Source organism: Bombus affinis, chromosome 12 (genome assembly GCF_024516045.1).
Source record: "Bombus affinis isolate iyBomAffi1 chromosome 12, iyBomAffi1.2, whole genome shotgun sequence".
Classification (NCBI taxonomy): Eukaryota; Metazoa; Arthropoda; class Insecta; order Hymenoptera; family Apidae; genus Bombus; species Bombus affinis.
The window spans coordinates 6,804,541-6,825,391 of record NC_066355.1 but is presented as its reverse complement, the minus strand read 5'-3'; the positions used below and the strand labels follow the sequence as shown (position 1 = coordinate 6,825,391).

Genomic DNA, 20,851 nt, shown 5'->3' with positions numbered 1-20,851 from the left:
CGCTCTCACAGTATCCAGAAGTCCGACAGCTCCTACAGCTCTCAAGAGCCTAGAGCTCCTATAGCTCTTCTTCTCTCATCTAAGAATAATCCTTCTTTTCGTTATCTGTATCTTAATCAACGGCGTTACTACTTTGTGTGATTGTATAAAGTGTTGGAAATATACATTATTATAACTCTGTGACTCCCAGTGTTATACCGCAACAACTACCCCGATTGTCCTAACCGAAATACGGGGATCGAACTATTCGTGGTGTTGATTATTCTAATCGTAACGGGAATTTACGATTCCCGTTGACGCGTATTCTAACGACCGCGTCTCCCCGCGATAGCTCGAAAATACAATATACAATTAAGAAACAAACAAACAAAGGAGTTTAAAAGGTATTAATACGACTTAACATTTAGAACGCTGTATAATTTTTTATGTCGATTCCCGCATAGCAAAAGAGAAAAGAAAGAACGCCAGAATGTTCAGCAATGAATGGACTAGATAACTTATGCCATTTGTATACTTGTATAGAAAATTAATTTGCCCCCTGCCATACTTAGTTCATCTCAGAATAAATTAGTTCCGTAAGGCTTATTTATTTTTTATTCTATTCACATTTTGCGAATCCTCGAGCTTGTTCTGGATAAATGGATTGCTCGGAGATTTCCACGTGATGCCTAATAAAATATTATGCATATTTATGCGGTCCACGAGATAGAATATAACTCTAAGTGAAACGTAACAGTATATCGACAGAAGAAGGCACCATTCGATATCGATTTTTTTTCTTTCTTAATCGCCTCTGTTGATTATTTCTCGCGCTTTCCTTCGTAGAGAAAAATACTTTGCTCGAATGTTTGACATTTCTTAATGAGACCGTAGCACAGTATACCGCTAATTTTGTGCCTAGAAATATACATCTATCGTTCGAACACTCATACACACTCGAAAAATACAATATTCGTTATTTCCTTGTTAACAATGATATCAGGTCCGTTTTATAGTCAAACTTTATATAACGCTACGATATAGTATCTTTCAATTGTACTTTACAGTAATAAAAATCCTAATATCGTCCAAATCTTGAGGCTTACAATCGTTGTGCTAGGAACTAGGCAAACGAAAATACATAAATCTAAAATTCTATCACCTATAAATAGTACAATACTAAAAAAACTGTCTTTCGTGTGTTCGTTGTATATATTATATCAATATTTTGAAATAGAATTTAATACGAAAGACATGTTTCGCATTCTTACAATTTAAAAGATTGCCTGTCTTTCTGAATTTTACGATGTACAATTAAAATATTTCTTGCGATAGTCATCTGCGACATATTAGACTTAATGTAACATTTGACTTGTATATGATTATTAAAATTAAACTGCTTAAACATAACGTATAGAGGGCTCCAGCAGTAGGATACTAAATTATTGCCAATGGGAACAGAATCAACGAGGAAAAACATGACAATCGGAGTACATCCCGCGAAGGTAACGGAACTCGACGATAAACAAGTCAAAGTTGAAACGACCTAAGTTTCTCGGGATTCATGAGAAAATGAAAATTTCAGAAATAAATATCCAGTCTCGATAACGATTATTTGATTTTACGTGTCGTTTCTTTCACGCGATCTATCCAATCTATTTATCTAGAATTGACTCCGATATCATCATCTTCCGTCTCATCGAATCTGTATTTCTTAAAGATACCTTAAAGCGATCTACTTATACATATATATGTACTAATAATATATTCAATCCATACTTGCATGATATTTCAAATCTTCATCCCCTGCCTGAATTCAAAAGCAAAAATATTCCAAGAAGACATCACTGCTGAAAGCTCCAGGGCTTACAAACAAACAGACATCGAATTTTCGACATGATCCTGGATCTCCGAGCGGTTTCTCAGTGTTGTTGTACGAGAATGGGTCCGCTGCCAAGATTTCGCCAAGGATCCGGTATGTCGAAATGTGCTGGGACTGTGAGCAGAGCATCGTCCGCGGTTCTGTCCGCGCTACAATTATTCGGCTTCACGCGAGTCGTGTTTATGCACTCGATGGGTAACTTGCAGAAGTCCACCTTGTAATTGCAACCCTGGCTGCTGACTCGGATGATGGTATGCAGTGGCACCTCAGCGTAAGGCACCTCTCCCGGTTTTTTATCTGTGAAAACGCCAATGATGCAGCGCAGAATAGCTTGATGAGACACGACCAAGATGTTGTTGGATCTCTGTAATTCAGCAATAACCGGTTCCACGCGGTGCATGGCGTCGATGTAGCTTTCTCCCCATGGATAACGATAGCGCAGCTTATCTTGATCGCGCCATGCAAATTCCTACGCAAAAGCATTGATTTAGAGATGTAGAAGGTATATACGCTATCTATGTACTATATACTAAAGTATATAGACTTTTGCCTAAGTCATAGAATGGTTCGTACATCGAGGTCCCCAAAGCATTAAAACCTAGCTTATGCAAAGTCAGGGAACAATGGCTAATTTTAAACATAAACTTTAATAAAGTAGACCTGCGATATAATATTCAAATCATGGTATGATTTAAGTTTCGTTATAGTACACGGTTAATAAGTACACATCAACTTCGTATTGTAATTATAAATTTTTTATTATTACCATCGTTACTATAATGGTATGACGAAATTAATGCAGTATAAAATATATAAGAATAGTTTTATTTATACATGAAATATAAATAGGTCCCGGGACGTAATAACATAGAACAATTATTTAGCATTTCACAAAGGAACAATATGAAATAATGTTTTTTTTTTCCACCATGTTATATAGTCCCCATCTGGTATACGTATATGCGTATGTAGAGAATATATCTATTTGTAGTATTTTATAAGGTTGTAAAAATTAGGAAGAGCACAATGTAATATATTACAAAATAGAAATTAAAATTTGTTCAAAGCGCCACAAATGTTGATTTACGTAACAAGTCTATTTAGCGTATGTAATAAATCCTCTTAACGACCGTGTTGAAAACAAAAACGGGAAAAATGAAAAACTAACGAATTAATGATCAGACACGTGACTTGTACACATAATACAACCACAAAATAGGAAGTAAAAAAGGAAAAAAAAAGAAGAGACACAGATAATTGTTGGTCGAATGGAAATAATACTACGAAACCGCTTATTTAAGATGACTAATATGATTTAATGAACAGGTTTCGTTTTTAAGTGTAGCAATTGGCAGTAAACAAAACAGAATTCCCAACCTTTAGTGGAATCGCCGTTCCAGTTGAGTCTGCGCGAAAGGCATTGTGCCACTTGGCTTTTTCCACGACCTGGTAAACCGCACATCGCGATTACAACCCCTGAGAATTTTCGGGGAGACTTCATTATCCCCGACGTCCTTATTGTGATTTTATCCTTGGGTTCTGAAAGCAACAGAATCTATGATACTCGTGTAATTAATTGCATTTTCACTTGCTTGATGAGTAGACGTATGGCCATTGATAAATATCAAGGAGACAAAGGATTGTGCAACAAAGACGCGAGTATAAATGTACAGATCGTGAACAAATTTACCAACGCCAATACGCGATTACGATAGAAGTCAGATATTTTCTAAGGCATTTCATTGTAGCATCCGGTTATTTTTATGTGTATAATAATATAATAATAACGACTAATTTTAAAAGATGCACCCAAACGACTATGATAGATCTGACCCGGTGCCAAGCTAGTTTGTTAAGCCAGCCAACAGTCGAATGATCGTTAACAATGTGAACGTATGTGACGTAATTCGATAGAAAATCGAACAATGTGATCGTATAATAGTAAGAATGAAATTAGTGAGAAAATTATCGTTTCCCTCCGACGCATCTTCGATTCACAAAAGAACTCTTTCTCGCGCGCTATGAACAAGATGTTTTAAATTTTTATTTTGTTTTCGTCGAATGAAATATTTAGGTTTCTACGAAACAATGAACGTAAAAGTGAAAATAAAAGATATACGCGAGCATTATATTGCGTGCAACATTTGCATGAGCATTCTGCTTTTTACCCGTACATTTAGATTAAAATCGTTTTCACTATTGATCGATGGAAGAATAATCCTTACCGATCACACACATGTTCTTTACAATGTACCGTTAACAACACTGTTCGACAATCAACTAATGACGAATCAATAATAAAGAATGCGTTTCAATGACACAACCGGCTAGACGAACTCGCGAACTTCAGAGTGCGAATTTCAACCGAGTACTGATGCCTTCCTGTTGGGTTCCACGTTAAAAACCGAGCGTTGGTGAACTTTATATTTAGAATTCTCTCCTCATGCTCGAGAGCTTTTGGCTACACTTTTGCGACTGCCGCTTCTTTCGCGGTATTAATCTCAACAACAAACTTTGTTTTTTGTTTGTTCGACATTCTGACTTATTCTATTCTCATTTTTGGAATACGGATATTCATGCGAAATATTTGTGAGAAATATTTGTTTCACTCGCTAAATGTAGCAATTTTATAGCTCATATATTTGAAAAGTTCGTAGCGAAATTCAAATAAAATGTATTTTCGTAGAATTGACATTCTATCGAATATAAAATACAATACTGCTTCATATAAATTAAATTTATGAAATCTCTATAAAAGGTATAAATTAACCCCTTCAAATTTTATCGCAATCGATTACAGAGCTTATCAATTCTCGGAAATGTTGCGAACTTTTCAAACACCTTCATATTTTTATATATGTTTTATATGATTGTGTAATTATTTGGATTTTTCTATATTTCTCAGAACCGTATAAATATCCGCGATCTACGTATTTGATTGCTATATTTTCCAAAACTCTATATGTCATGCGATAATTTATGTAATATATCGTGTAGTCGTTCGTAATCGATATGTAATCGTACGCAATATATTGCGGTGTATAGAATGAAAGTTCAAAACAGGATTAAAGTTCAAGTACGAAAATACGTACGACGACCTGTCTGTAACGTTATAATTAACTCGCTGTTTACAATATAAAAAATTGAAATGGAGTAAGAATTATCGAATTATCTGAGTTCACGAAATTCGACATGGCGATAGAAATATGCGTTATCGCGTGTTGTTTCGAATCGGCATGTCCTTGTGCCTAATAATCGAAGCTCGAAAAGCGATAAAGGTCATTACATTTGGACTAATTTAACGAATCTCTGAGTAGATTTTTTACCATAAGCAAAAGCACGTACGCCACGGAACGATTTCGTCATTCGCTATATCTGTCTTCATTTTTATTTGCGTGTCTGTTTTTCTCGACTTAACGCGTGTCAACAAAATAATTACGAATTAGACCCCTTGATCCGTGGATAAAAGAGCTTCGATGCACGTTTATAGATTATACAAACGAATCGCACGTTTCGCTTTGAAAAATAAAACGTATTGAAAACGGAAGTTTTTCAACTCAAACAATCGGATGATATACCGATGTATGTATATTGTTTTATAATTCAAAGTGCAGCTTCGAGTGTCGTATTTACCAAGCTGTTGCACGCGATACACGATCAATACCGATCATTCGCGTATACCGAACGATGTACTATCACCTATCGAGAATCCCCATGAAACCAGCTTTAACAGTTGGTACGTTGACCTGAAACGTGTCGTCACTCGATTTATTATTCAAGCGTTGAATTGTAACAACGCATGTACTCTCGCCACGCTACGGCTACCAACGTATGCGTGAATACTAAATTATTCCATGGAATATCGTGTCGATAATATTTATTTATCTATGAACAAATGGCAATGAAATTTGTAACGTCAGAATACAGTAATTAATTATGAAAATTGCGTTACGTCTTCGCGAAGATTCATCACGGTCATTTCCATATGCTGTCATGCGCAGGATAAGAACAAGCTCAGCGGCAGAAAATCAATAATCGGTCTTGTGGAGAAAACCATTTTGTTGCATCGGAACATGCGCTGTAACGGCAGCTACCACTACATCGCATTTCACCAAATTTGCCACAGAATTTCGTTAAAAAAAAAAAAAAAAAAAGAAAAAGGAAAAAGAAAAATTGAACTGACAGCTACTTGAACTAGATAAAACAAGACAATTTCTGGAACTCATCGTACTCGAAAACTCTTGTCAGAATTTTACGATAGAGAGGAGCTTAAATTATTGAAGCTTTATAAAATTCGAAAGCACTTGAGTTTGATAAGATGAGATACTCGTGGGACCTGGTACGATCGTTTAGTTACTGAGATATAGAAAAAAGAAACGAAACTTTTGATAAGAAACCACCGTGCTCTGAGATAAGGAGCATTTGCGTCAACTGAGTATAAAACGTATTACGATATAAGATACAACTCTCTCACAGCTGACAACAGCTACTTTTTTCCCACTGTATATTTATAAGCTGTGCGTATCTACAAGGACAATATAAATAATTGGCGCGTGTTGATGATAATGCACGTGTAACGACTACATGCACGGCTGATCATGAAAGTAGCAGTTCAAAGAAACACAAGGGACACACCCTCGATCGTGGAGTTTTTAGTCTTATTGGCGTACAACTTGTACGATGTGCAATGTGCACATTCCCGTTTCACGAGCTAAGATAATATCTCTCATGGGATATCCTTGAAGAAATTTTACCTTTCGTTTCTCCCCTCCCTCTCTCACTCCCTCTTCCTCTGTCTCATTAAATTCTTTCACGGTTTATCGCGAGGTAAACATTGGAACGTGTAACGAATTCTTACCAGCAATATCCACGTTGTCAAAAGACATCGTTGTCTCAAATAATTCTATGTTTAAGTTCAATTAAATAACGAAATTAATAGCGCGTCTTAGAATATATCAGTGAAGTTTCTATGTGGTACGATGCCGATTGCAGATTTAAAAATATCGGACACATATTAATATTCAAAGATCGAGGATACCTGAAGGTTTAATTTATCTCATCGATAATTTTGTTGTGCTTAATTTATGTTACTACGAATAGCAATAAGATGAATTTGTTAAACGATATTTCGATGTCCTTCGGTGACTGGTACTGAATAATCTCCATTCATTCACGAATAACAGCTTTTGTGCTCGAGGCCACGTTTAGAAGAAACATGGAACCACGCAATATCTTCTCCAGTATTGATTAACCCCTTATCTTCTTATATCCAGACACACTTGTGAATACAGAGACTTTAATTGTAAATGAAAGGAATACAAAAAGAACGCAATGCAAAGTTCCCATAATTGAATCTTTTAATCGCGTATAGCTAATTATGTATAGTTATAAAAAATAGTAGCAACGCAAGAGGTTAAGAAACGATTTTCCCCTGCGACGAGATTACAATAATTGCAGGGATCATGATAATCCATGTCGTTACCATAATTTTCTCGTTTACATCTCTGACTCCTGCTGACCTTCGGGATCTTTTCTGCCTTTACGAACTGTGTGACTGTACCCGTCGCGTTTTTCATTGACACGCAATTTATCGTCGTTAAAAGAAAACCGGGGACAACCTTAGGCGACAGAAACGCCTCTTTGAAAGGTGCACGCTAATTGGTCCGACTGAACTGATGATAAATGGAAAAGGACAAAATATTTTTTATCAATGCATACTAACTTTTTAGGCGACAGACCTCCGTTATTAGACGCCGTAAACTTACCTCTCGCGATAAATTTATCTCTCAGATAGCGCGACAAGTGCAAATCTATGTACAGATTCCTCGTTTTTATACTGTGAATCTTTCTTTGTTTATTGTTTTCATTTTCCATGCGAGTTCAATGAAAACAACAAGTTTATCAATTTTAAGTTATTTGTTACATGCTGAATTTTCATTCGTCGCACGCGTTTCGAACATACGACACGGATATCTATTTAAATCGTGTTTTATTTATAGTCACCACTCCTATTACAAGTGGAGATCACAGATTCGTGAAACCGTGGCCTGGTTTCGTGGGAATTTCGGTGTAATAGCTAAAGATCTAGCTGACACGAAACGAGAAATTCAAAGAGAACGAGCGAAAAAGCGTAATGCGTTTCAATGAGAAAAACAAACGATGAAAAAAGCCATTATTTCATCCGGTATTTCCGCAGGTGGCATTTTTTAATTTCGTTTGCATATTGCATTTCCATGCAATTTTTTATGATGACTGTTGCATTGCATAACGCAGAGTAATCCGATGCTTTCGTTTTCGATAGATAAGAAATAAATAACGTTTCCCATCGAATGTTTCGCAACCTGATTACCGATTGAATTGCTATTCAATAACATCGTTACCTATCGAATATATCGAACATGGTGTGATTGTACGAGTAAATAATATCAATTAGATGAAACTCATATTACTAGTGTTCCATTTAATCGATTTACCTTGGCGCTGTTCTTCGACGCTTGGTGCCATCGTATCAGCGCACGGCGCAGTCTCCTTTTGTATAGTCGACGTATTGATAGCGTTCACCGCTTGTGTTACGATCGATTTGTTCGTTTCTTCTTGGAAAAAGCCGGCTTGCAGTGCAAGTTTCCTCACGGCCAGACAGTAACCCAGAATCGGTGCCGCCAACAGGTCGAGACAGGCGGCAACCCAGGGCATAACCCGACGATGAACTATTCAAATTGGGGTCTTTGGTTTCCCTTCGGGAAAACACAAGTCAATAGGTAGACCAGTCGAGAAGTCGATAATTACAGGAAGAGAATGAAAGTGATCCTGGTAACGCTTTTGCTTGAAATATCCAGCAAACAAGAGCCCTCTATTTGTATAAAATACTCGGAAACAGTGGTCTATTGCTAGTCTCCTTTTTACCCGTTTTGCTGCTCAATCTTCGGCTAGAGTTCTTCCGAAAAATGATCGCTACTTGTGTGCCGTATTATGGACAACAGGTCCTCCCTCATTCCAATTTGCTTGATCCTCACCTCTGGAGCCAGTTTGCGTGCTTCTTTGCCTATGCTCGAAGAAAAGCCCAGTTCTCCGATTTTGTCCTCTTCTTTGGTTAAATCTTCTTTTACCCTCGATTGTTTGATCGTCGACGATCTATCTATCACGTTACGATGTACCTTTATAAATATTGTCGATACAGACGTTGTCCGACTCTGCGCACGCGCTGCCACAAGTATATGCTAGTAGTTTACATAGTCACGGTGCTGCCTCACCGTTTTCCAGCACACTGGTGTTCCCTTCTCGCCGCCACTTCAACTCTGCTTTGGTTATGTATATTTATATGTAAGGTATTCCTTACCCTTTTTAGCTCCTTTTCTCTCCCTTTACCGCCCACGACAACGTGGTTTCACACGGACAATCTGTGGAGTTGCCTCTGCAGAATCAGTTCTCGTACAACCGGTTTACCAGATTAATTTTATCCACCAAAGACCTTCGAATATAACTGTCGACTCTCTATTGTCCGATTCTAATCTCTGCGTTTGTTGATGTTTTGTTCACTGTATGTTGCGTGCAAATCCGCCTAACGTTCTGTAACTGAAGTTATACGAAAGTGTTTAAAAGTCAAAGTGAAAACGAAGTAAAATTGTGAAGTGAAAACGGTCGTCTCTAGTAAGATCGAGGAGGTACTAGCGACTGATATTCCCCCATTTGCTGCAGCTTTTAGCAACATCGAGCCGGACCTGGTAGGCTCCCTCTGTTGAAACTGGCCAATCAACGATTCGCTTACCCCACTACTAGTATACAGCAATCATATTGGGGACACGTCGAATGTATTTACGTTTGAGGACAAAACGTCGATATTTACTGGGCCACTGCAACCTTAGACAATGCGACTTTTTACATAATATTTTACAAATCTGCGTGAAAATATCAACAGCGGTCATGGAGGAATCTGGTAGAATCTTTATTATATAACATCGTACAATGTCTCAACTATAATTTCGACAGACGCGAGCTACGTTCCACCAAATTCGAATCACCGTTATAGTGCTCTTTACGTTTATTTTGGTCGATTAACTATAATCGCTTTACTTAGACATTATTATAGACATTACTTAGACATTGTATTATAAAAACTAGTCTAATTTGGACCATTAACGTATTAATTCTTGAAACGATGACAACATAGAATTTCGTTCTTAAGTGTACAATTGTACACGCCTTCAGTTCACACGAACTGATACCAGAATCATTCTTTCCTCTCGTTCCATCATTGGACCTTATGCCTCATTAATTGTTACCGTAACGTATCACGTAATTCATAATTGCACGGCTTAAGCATTTTACTCTTGCTTCCTGGGTAACAGTTTCGACGTCACCCAAGTATTATTTATTGCAGGCAATAGATTAGATAATACATGATTCGGACTGAAAACAGGATTGCAATAACAAATGATAATTATTTACAATCTACTTGGATGAAAAGATGCAAGCTTTGAATATCATTTCTTTTGCAATTATGCGACGATTGAAATAATATTTGCTTTGATCGGTATCTAACGTTCACAAATCGACCTTCTCATTTTTCTTCGTTCGTTAACCGACCAAAGTCCACGTTTGTTTCTTCTATTTCTCCGATGATATTTAGCGAACATGAGCGGTCAGACTCGTGTACTTCACATTCAGCGTCATTTAATTCAGTCGGTGAATGGTAACGCGTTATTACCCTGTGAAATTGCAGCAGGTACAGTCTAATACGGCATAAATTATGGAAATAGTTCGCACACTGATGTGGATTTGAATCATACGATTTCTTAGAATTGATTCTATAAGTTTGATTATAATGTATGTTTATTGCTGCGTCTAGTTTATTGAAAAGTACACATTTTTATGTGACAGAAGATCTGTAATCATACGATTTGCGTAATTATTGGAGAAATGAATCAGAGTATCTTGTGATTTATATAGATAGCTAAAATTAAGGCAGTCGTTATCGTTGTATATGAAAAATATTATTATCTGTTAGGGGATGATGAATGATTTGAATGAATTCGTGGAAGATCTAAATTAGTCGAGGAAACATTGGCTTTGGAACAATTTTCCTATATTGTCTTGTTGCCAAATAAAACGTGCATTGTACAGGTTGGAAATTTTTCCTGAAATTAATGATAGTTTTGTCTCAAACTTTTTTTAAACCTAGCATAATGCAATATTTTCTACAGTTGCATAAACGTGACATTTGGTACACGTGATTCACGCATACTTTCCGCCGACGCGAGTTTAGTCTGTGTTGCAATTTTTTGCAGTAATACAACACTTGTTCGAGGCTGTGAGTTAGCATAGCTTTTGCTGAATACTTATCGTCTACAAACAAGAAAGATATTTGCACACGTCAAATACGTCCGTGACTTTCATCACGATATGGAAGATTCCGACTTTTCTTTGCATACGCAAAACGATATCAGAATATTAAAATCCACGAATTTCCTTACACGTGATAAACGTGTGCCACGAACGGCGCGTGATAAAATGATGATAGAGGTCATGAACGATCGAGGGTAGCATGAAATGAACTCTAAGTTCTATAACTAAATCGGCACACATGAATCGTTAACGTAACTCAATTGAGAAGAGAGCGTCGAATCGTCTAGAAACACTCGTACTCCTGTTCCAAAAGCGTTAGTGCCAAGAAGGTGCGCTTTGTCGTTCAATTATTATAAATAGAATAATACTCCCAACCATCCGTTGTATTATCGCGTTGTTAAGTTACTTGTAAAGTCTACCGATTCTTTCGAATATCGTTTTAAGGCTCTTAGTTTCCATATAGTACTATTTTTGCAAGCATTTGTAAAACGTTAACGATAAAACGAAATCCAAGATTATCTTATTTTTGGAATCTCGAGCGATATTTAAATCGCTCGAGATTACTCTAAATATATTTTGACATAGTAAAAATAAATTTTAATTCAAATTTCCCGCATAACGCCACTTTTTTAATTGCTAGTTTCCAGCTGAACACGGAAGATGGCAGGACGGTTCCTAATCAATACAAATTGATTGTTTGATGCGTATGAAGCTGTTTTACCTTTCCCTACGCTAGTGGCGCTGCGTGATATTCTCAATGTTATCATTCATCATATCGATATAATGTGGCGTTTACACTTTGGACACTTTTTGAAGCGACTATGTTGTGTTTGAATGCGATCTGCGTTTTAAACGAAGAAAGATTTCCTGCAAAAGGTACACAATATCATCATATTTTTGTTTGTATTATTCTTTTATACTGAACTTTTTCCCTGCATAGAAATGAAGAATTTGTAGGTTATGTTATCTATTGTATTTACATATATCGCGTAGTATGATAAATATATAAATCATATGTATATGTTTTTACTTGTATATTGGAATATATTACATAATTTTTGTTTAAACATTGTTACAGTTGGTTGGGCGTCGTGGCAAAATGTTCAAGGCTTCGGAGAACCTCCTACAGTAAAGTCACAAATTTTGAACCTTATTAGGTCCATACGAACGGTGGCACGAAGTAATTACAAACAAATTATTTTAATTCGTTTGATAATTAATTTAAATATAACAGAAATATGTTGTTTGTTGCAGTTCCATTGATATTCCTAAATATCGTAACAATAATTGTGAAACTGGTGCTTGGGTGAAAGAAACGATTGATGGTGTAAATAAAAGGACAATGAGCTGTGAAAAGTGATGTACATAAACGCAAAATTACATTCTTTTATTTTTACCTTTGTATCGAAGAGTAAAGTATTTTTTATTATATCGTGTTTCAGCATATTTTTGTACTGCAAGTATTTTAAAAGATAGCAGTATTTATATATGTTGTTTCTATCTATATCAATTCTTATTTATTTTTATATTATTTTATAAGCTTCCAATTGTTTAATTATGTTGGATACGTTTTACATATTTTTCTAATCATCGTAGTGAAGACAAAAAATTCTTCATACGATAATGCGGTAATACACAACAAACCTTTTATCATATCAAAATACATATATTTCCATATATACTTAAATATTTATCTAAAATATCATTCATCATTTCGAACTTTTTAGAATATTTCTTTCCACGTTATCTAGCAGTTCCTGTTCCATCTGCTCTAAACATCTGCTTTTTCCTACACTAAACAGCATCTACTTACTTCATTTTGCCAATGTCTACAAATAAACTTGAAACAACCGTCGAAATTCATATTGCAACATCAACTCTATAAAAGGAAGTTTGTCATGCGACATCAACATGTAACTGTAAGTTGCAATTTAGTTCCATTTTTTTTTTATCGACGCCAACAATTGAAAATCTCATATTTCGTTAGGAGAATCGTCAAAGAATTGAATATCTTTTTACTTTTATTTTTTTTTTCGAAATTCTATTCACTCAAGACACGTGCTCGGAACTTGTTTCATTTTCTCAATTAGTCATTTACATTTTATTCTTGAAAGTACGGGGAAATTCATGGTGAAGAGATGTGGCGAACTTCCGCTACAGGACGTCTCTTTCCGTTAAGTGTCTTCGAATGTACTCTCTCACTCATAATTTAAATCATAAATCAACAGACGAACGTACTGTAAATTATGTTCGACTTGGTGTGAGGTGTAAGTAGTTGGACAGGATGCTCATGTCTGTTTGTCTTCGTATCTTCATAGACGACGCGATGACGCACGCGGGAAGCCAATGATTTTCTCGTAACTTTCTCCCCTTCTTCCCTTTCTCGGGGTGGAAGTAACATATATACATACACATCTCCGTGCAATCAATAAACAAGTGTCATGTTGACTTTGCATTCTGTCATTAGCTACCAACAACTCAATTTTTGTCACATTTCAGCAACGTGCAACAAATTTCCTAATTTCTTAACTTCTTATTGCCAACTTTAAAATCTTACATCTATCTTTAAAGGATCAACTTATTTTCCTCGAGTTATACCTTGAAATATAGATACATGTCTCACGTCTAAAATAGATTCACTAAACACGGAAAATCGCCACTGAAACGCACATTTGTTTACGTCCGCTTAATCATATATTCAAAACGATAAATAGAATGGTTTAACTGTTTCAATTTCCTCCGTTAGATTTAATTTATAGTGTCCATTAATCTTGGACGCCTTCGCGGTCGATTGGAGCGGAAATCGTGAGGCAATATAACGACTGGATCACTTCTGGCTGATCTCCTTCACCGTAATAGTCATAGAAGTGATAAACACGTTTGTGCAATCGAATCCCTGCCATTTACACAATTTCTGAGCACGTATGGGCCCATCAAAATTGCACCGCTTTTTTCTCTCGTGCAAGTTCCACAGTTGCAAGTACGACCTGCATTCCCTGGACTCTTTCGTGTAATGCTTGCCCAAGTTACATAACCGACCCTCATCAGAGAATCTCTCTTTCCTTCTTTTTTTAATTTTTTCTTGCGAATGGCTGAAGCTGCTCGATTAGCTGCGCTGATACACGGCAGTGCCTATTCCATTTTTCGCAGAATACAAACTTGTTGTTGTTTAGCTATTTCATATTTTTCCTTTGAACAATCAGATGAATATGGAAGATGATAGTTTCACAGTGTATAAAGAAGTTGTTTGGTAGTGTTTGAGCAACGAAGAACATCCTATGAAAGGCTCCAAGCCTTTTCACGCAATATCTCCTCCACGTTTTTACTATTAACGCCTTCCGCTCTCTCGATAGTATTTTTTTTTTTTATTGTCCACGATATCTCGCCGACATCAAATATTTATTTTTCTTCTGTAATGTGTTACACGCTCTCTTGCGCAAAATCAGCTCGATTAAACACAACGACGTTAGCAGGAATACGGAGAAATATCCAGCTTGATGATTTAATTTAGCTGTAGCATAGCGTTCGCGACTTATTCTTCATTACGGCGTGTTTAATTGCACCAGGCTCGCATTGTGTCGAGACGCTGGCTGATTACTTAATTCTAGCACACGTTACTCAATTTCTAATTACCCGAGCCGCGGAACTCCTGGCGATCCTAAATCGAAATTGTTTCGAAAGCCACAAGAATTTCCTATTTCGTGAGAATTTCCATATTATCGATTTAATCATACCGCTTTCAAACAGTGCAATAAGATCATCATAAAAGACAGACATTCCCATTGAACATTATGGATTTCATAAGGCAGGCACATCAGCTCTTCTAATGGAGGAAATTCTAGCGCCTGACTTCAATAAGTCTGTTACGTGTACCGATTGCACAAACAACGAAATCTAAACACGCGTAAGCGATTTCACGAGGCGTATCGCGGCTCGTTGTTCAGCGTCTAAACGTTTCCATTGGCTACGGACTTACGTACGTCGAGTCACAGTTGAAAAATTTCCTGTAAATTTCTGATAACACGGAATACTATCTCGTCGAATTGATTTATAAAATTCGATTGACGTTAATAGTAGAAATTTTCTGATCGGTTATTATTTGTTTTTCAAAAATACATTATCCGAGATAAAATTGAAACCTCGAGACAAAATTTCTGTCAACACAAGATACTATTTCGTCGAATCGTCTGTAAAATTCTAATGACGTTCGTTAGAAATCTTCTAACTGATTATTATTTGCTTCTCAAAGGTACGACATTATTCGGTAATAATTCAAAATCAAGAGTACACTACGTGCGCACGTAGTAGAGTCTCGCTCACGTTGGAGCGAGTAGAATAGCGAAGCGAAGCCACTTTCGAATCCCTGACCGATGTCCAGGCTTCTTCGATCCGCTTTACGAGCATCTGTTAAACGCCGCTCGTGAGAATTTACGTCATGTCCAGGCTGGAGAAGCTCGTGAGCCCAGAGGCGATCTGCGAACGAACCATCGCGGTCGGTTCTGATCGGTACAGTGAAAGGAGAAAGGCGTCTGTTGAACGAGAAGAAAACAAATTGGTCGTCTTTAAAGGAGGAGGAATATTCACGTAGCTGCGAGCGAACGCCCAGAGGTCACGAATGGCATGGGACCTAGAGTAAGAACTTGATGGTTGTAATTCAGGAAGAGACCAAATCGATAAGGAAAAGAGAAATTAAGGACAAGGAAGAGGAACAGCGAAAGATGGAGAAGCTACCAGAGAATCGTCATTGGTGAAAAGACACGTCGAAATAGAACACAGGCGGCTGTTTCAACGGTGGCGACGTTTTTTTTTATTTTTTTCTACAAAAAAGCCTTTATACAAGTATAAAAAAAGATGCGTAGTTAAGGAATAGCGTTTAAGACATATAAAAAATATAATGTATTTGTGTTGTGTTTCTTGTATTTACGTATGTGTTTCGTGTCAGCGTTCGCTCCGTTCCTCGAACTCATTTTTATCTTTTATTCCTCGTTTTTCATTACTTTTTCTTTTTTCTTTTTAGATAAGTTGTTCGATCTTCCTTGAAGTAACTGTTAGACCAGGTTCGATGATGTACGCGTTCAGTTCCTCCTCGTACTGTCGGATGACGCAGCGAACGCTGTGGAAAGCGTGTGTAAATTGTATTTACAAGGCGCGTTCTCGCGCCGATCGCGGCTTCGACTTCGGCTCCGGCTCCACAGCTATGCCATCTCGAAGTCATAACTATAATTGGATAATTGAATTTTATTTTAGCTTCAACCGAGAAAAAAGAACTTTCAACTATATGGAAAAATTATTATAGTATATTGAAACGGGGGCGCGCTTATTGATAATAATTCCTCTCTCACTTTCGATAATAGGTGAGAATAGGCAAAATTTAATTAGAATTATCGGAACTTGAATTATTGCACTTACGGAGTTTTATAACAATTATGGATTTTTATCTATTTTCAAGCTGAGCTAACGGTATATGTATAAGAGGATAACAAAGAGATGACGACATTCTTGCGCGCACTTTAACAAGCAACTTGAAACGACTTGGATACTATGGACCAACAGCGATCTAATGAGATTTTCGCTGCTTATACCTTCATGTACGCTATATAAAACCGCCATCAATAAAAATTCACGATTCACGGAAAGAAAGAGAATATAAAGGAGTGCATTTCTGCCGTGTGAAAAACGTTAACGGCGGTGCTGGGTGACCTCGTTAACCGAACACGTGGATTTTCGTGGTAATACCTTTTTCTATCGTGCCTGCATAATTCCACCGTAATGAGTGGCTTTGATGCTTATAATTCCACCGGTATCGCTTCCGATAGCAGAGTTTCCAGCTAACGATACTTCTCTTCGCTTTGACCAAATGTTTCATTCCATCATAATCCTTAACAAAGTCAATGTGGAAATTTCATCAGAGAAGAGAACCTTGAAATTTCTTAATTCCGTAGAAAACAGTATCAATTGTGCGTTACTAAATTCCTACGCGAATAGGTACAGTATCGTAGAAAATATGAGTAGGAGGAGCTTGAGTGAAACTTTGGTTGTTAATGGCATCGATAGTAGATGTGTCGCTATGTTTCCTTTGAGTTTAGTGTTGCAAAAGCACCAAGATTATAGGAATTTAGAGAGGATTATCCGGACAAAGACGACTATATAGAGACAGCCTTAACGTAGAGGAAGGAAATAATAATGACCCGAAAAATAATTATCATTAAATTAAAAATAAAGCAAACAAATTACATCTGTACTTCAAAACTATCTATTTATATCTTAAAAAGGTCTAGTATTTACCGCGTAACCGATAGTTAGACTAAAAAGAAAATTCATAATAATCACTACTCTTGTTGTTGTTACACGAGACAATCTCACCTTAAGATATTTAACCAATTTCATGGCAATAAAAATAATGGTTGGAACGAAAATGTCCTAAAGGATGTAACACAATTGAAGGATATTCAAAGGAAATGTGCGAGCATTTTATGCGGTTAATTTAATCAAGTAGGCGCCGACATAAATCCAGGCGAGCGCATTCTCGCGAATGTCGTGGAAAAAGGAATACATTCGAGTATTTCAGGCACTATAGGCAAGGGTCTTTTGTGAGCTGCATAATAGTAAAAGCATACTTGATTATTGGCGTCCCTCGATCCACGAAAGACAATGCAAACTCGTGTTTACACACGAACATGTACACAATTCTTTGGCAAAGGAATTTAAGCAAATTTATGCCTGTAAAGGATAGTTCACGCGAATTTACGATTCATCGCCTCTCGAGCGCAATTGATATCGTTCCAAGGTAGCCATTGTTGACTCGTTACATTCTCTCTCCCGATTTTATCGCCTTAGCAATGTGTACGTTGGCAATAATGTACCTTTTTCCAAAAAAACATGTCGTTGGGGGCCAATTAATCTGACGTCATTCAGCTTTGAGACAATTTACGATAAGTGTAGTAGGTGAAATACAATTCAGTAGGGTCGTAAAGCGTTAAGCAAGGTCACTAATTGATCTAACTACAATTAAGGCCGTACGTAAGAGTCTGCCCCAGATTTTAAAAATTTATATCATCGCCAGTGGTTCAACGACGTGTCATAATTTAGAAATATAGAAATATAGAAATTACTCGAAAATATTATTCTGTTTTTAAATAAATAAACTTTTTGGAAATAGAATTTTGGGAACAGAAGTAGAAGCAGGATTTCATTCACTTGGACTCTATTTGTTGGAAGGAAGTTTTATTTAATATCCGACTAACTGAACTTTTGTCGATTGAATTCACTTATCTACTATTTTACCCACTCGAGATATTCAGAACGGATGAACACAAGGTGTAATGAAACTGTTCAAACTTTGAATCATCCCTTAAACTCGAAGTGTCTCGTTTAATTCGACAGAGAGCCGGTAAACCGATCTCCGGCCACTTTAATCATCCAACAATTTCACGCTGGGATTCGCTCGAACGCCGTTATCTTTCCCGGTTGACGCGAAATCTCATTCGAAGATGGAAGAACCTTCAACCGTGTGGAACAGCAGTCAAACAGTGTATCAACGGAATGCTAAATCAAAGCTTTCGAAAGTGACTCTTATCGGTATAGTCACAATTTACGATAATGTGTTACGCACAGACAATATAAAAATTTGTCTCGAATGAAATTCGTTCTTCATTAGAAAACAATTTAATAGATAGACTCACGAAAATTCCCACCTGTTTTTCGTCAACTGTTTTTCAAAATACACCTAACATTCTTGTATGTTTCTAGTATTTTTCCAATTCATCGTGATATCATTCTTTGCGAATTCATATTGCTCGCATTCTAAAAAAACACTTACCAAAATCCTTACATCTGCAAGGAAACGTGCAATCGAAACGTGTAAATCTCAGCTCTGGCTCATTTTATGATCGCTCTATATTTTTATTCGTGGTGTACGTATACGCGTGAACCTTGAAGCGAGATACAGTTTGGCCAAACGAATTTGACGAGACGCGTCTGGAAAAGGAAAAATAATTTAATAAAAGCCGGTTGACTATAAACCCTTTTATAACACGGTTTCAATCACAAGCTGGCCAGATTGGATATCACGTTACAATGGTATTTATTCCCGATGATGACCCGTTACGACGACCGGATCCATACGCGACAAGACAGAGCTAGCACCTCGTAAATCGAAGCCCAAGACATTTAGGATCATTAAATGAGGCTAAGTGCGATAGCGGCCGTGATAGGATTAAACAGGATATATACAGTGGCCTGGCTATCTAAAGCTTGTGTATAACGCGTGTCCACATTTTTCATGAATTAATACATAATAAAGCGGAGAGACCACTTAGCGTCTCGTAATTTTGGCAAAAGTACATCGTAAACACTGACGAAATATGATTGCATAAAGAACAGAACCTGCTAATTTCGAAAAAAGTTTCGTGTACGTTTTGAGTGGAATTTCAAAACTTTAAGAATGTAATATAGTAGAAAACAACAATAACGAGGACAAAGAATATTTTTTCCAAGCCACTTTTACGTGGAAAAATAAATTACGATCGTTATTCGATGGTTAAGTATTCGACAATCTGGCGAGCTGTAAGTATTCGCATTAAAAATAACGAGATGAAACTCCAGGAATATGAAGGTACGGGAATGCGTGAAGAAAACGTTCGTTTAATCAATTTACTAGCGTCCATGGCAGCTGTTACTAAAAGCCTGTTGTTCAATCTAGCAACGTGAATGGAAATTACAATTTAAAACGGGTAAAATACTTCTGGACAATCTCTTCCTTTCTCTTTTTCTTTCTTTCTCTTTCTCTCTATCTTTCAACTCACGGCTGCAGTTAATAAAATTCTGCATAGATACAGTTTCTCTGGTTGATGTGATTCACGCTTGGAAATATCGATTTCGTTCGTTCGAGAATATAGCAGTCTTTTTCGTGCGTAAATTGAACTAGGAAGTTTCGTGGAACGTGCTACGTACGTTGGTGGAATATCATTGGCGTCATTAAGCTTCGACTATCGATTTTCAAGTCGGTTGGCGTTGCGACGTCATTCCCCGGGGCATAAAAATTTCGCTTTATCGATTAATACAATCGCGCCTATTTGTTTTAGAAGAGGAACTAATAGAGAATTTTTATTTTTCGAGCTTTTTCTACATTGCAATTTAACTTTGTTACGGTTTAAATTTTGGATAATTGAATTTTATTTTAGCTTCAACCGAGAAAAAAGAACTTTCAACTATATGGAAAAATTATTATAGTATATTGAAACGGGGGCGCGCTTATTGATAATAATTCCTCTCTCACTTTCGATAAATTTTCTAATAATAGAGAAATATAGTTTGGGCGAAGAGCCCTCAAAATAACAGAGCAGAATTCATTTTTGTCGAATGATGGAATATTCGAATCCTTACACACAGAAGAACGGAAAAGTTGTGGATTTAGAATTATCACGATCGTCATGAAGCACACGAGTTAACTTTCAATTAAATAAGCAAAGATAGAACTCGATTGGGAAAATAATTTACATCGTTGGTATTAATTCGTCGAATTGATATTTTCAATCTTCCCGGTATCACCTGTACGCAAGTTAATTTCCATGGAAATCTTCACAGCACCACATTTCCTGGATATTTTGATAATTAATTGCTCGTGTATCATTTAAAAAGGCACGTGTA

At 36.8% G+C, this 20,851-nt stretch overlaps 2 protein-coding genes across 10 annotated transcripts in view; one reads left to right on the top strand and one right to left on the bottom strand.

Moving 5' to 3' along the window:
- Positions 1–20,851, bottom strand: part of LOC126922554 (6-phosphofructo-2-kinase/fructose-2,6-bisphosphatase-like) — a 114,566-nt gene that overhangs the window by 25,753 nt on the left and 67,962 nt on the right. Inside the window, exon 6 of one of the 2 annotated variants that reach the window (XM_050735249.1) lies at positions 2,127–2,330. The exons of the other annotated variant lie outside the window; for it this stretch is intronic. Coding sequence (XP_050591206.1) covers positions 2,127–2,330 — 204 coding nt within the window. The remainder of the gene's footprint in view (positions 1–2,126; positions 2,331–20,851) is intronic. 2 annotated transcript variants of the gene reach the window in all.
- Positions 6,821–20,851, top strand: part of LOC126922637 (immediate early response 3-interacting protein 1-like) — an 85,072-nt gene continuing 71,041 nt past the window's right edge. Inside the window, exons 1-3 of one of the 8 annotated variants that reach the window (XR_007712864.1) lie at positions 6,821–6,835; positions 11,851–12,079; positions 12,282–12,383. Coding sequence is in view for 1 of the 8 variants with exons in the window: in XM_050735436.1 (XP_050591393.1) it covers positions 9,668–9,794; positions 12,282–12,383; positions 12,458–12,513 (285 nt within the window). In the remaining 7 variants the exon portion in view is untranslated. Of the gene's footprint in view, positions 6,836–6,890; positions 6,906–9,588; positions 9,795–11,386; positions 11,533–11,843; positions 12,080–12,281; positions 12,384–12,457; positions 12,633–20,851 lie in introns of those variants that run through there. The other 7 variants (XR_007712861.1, XR_007712862.1, XM_050735436.1 and 4 more) reach the window with 7 other exon arrangements.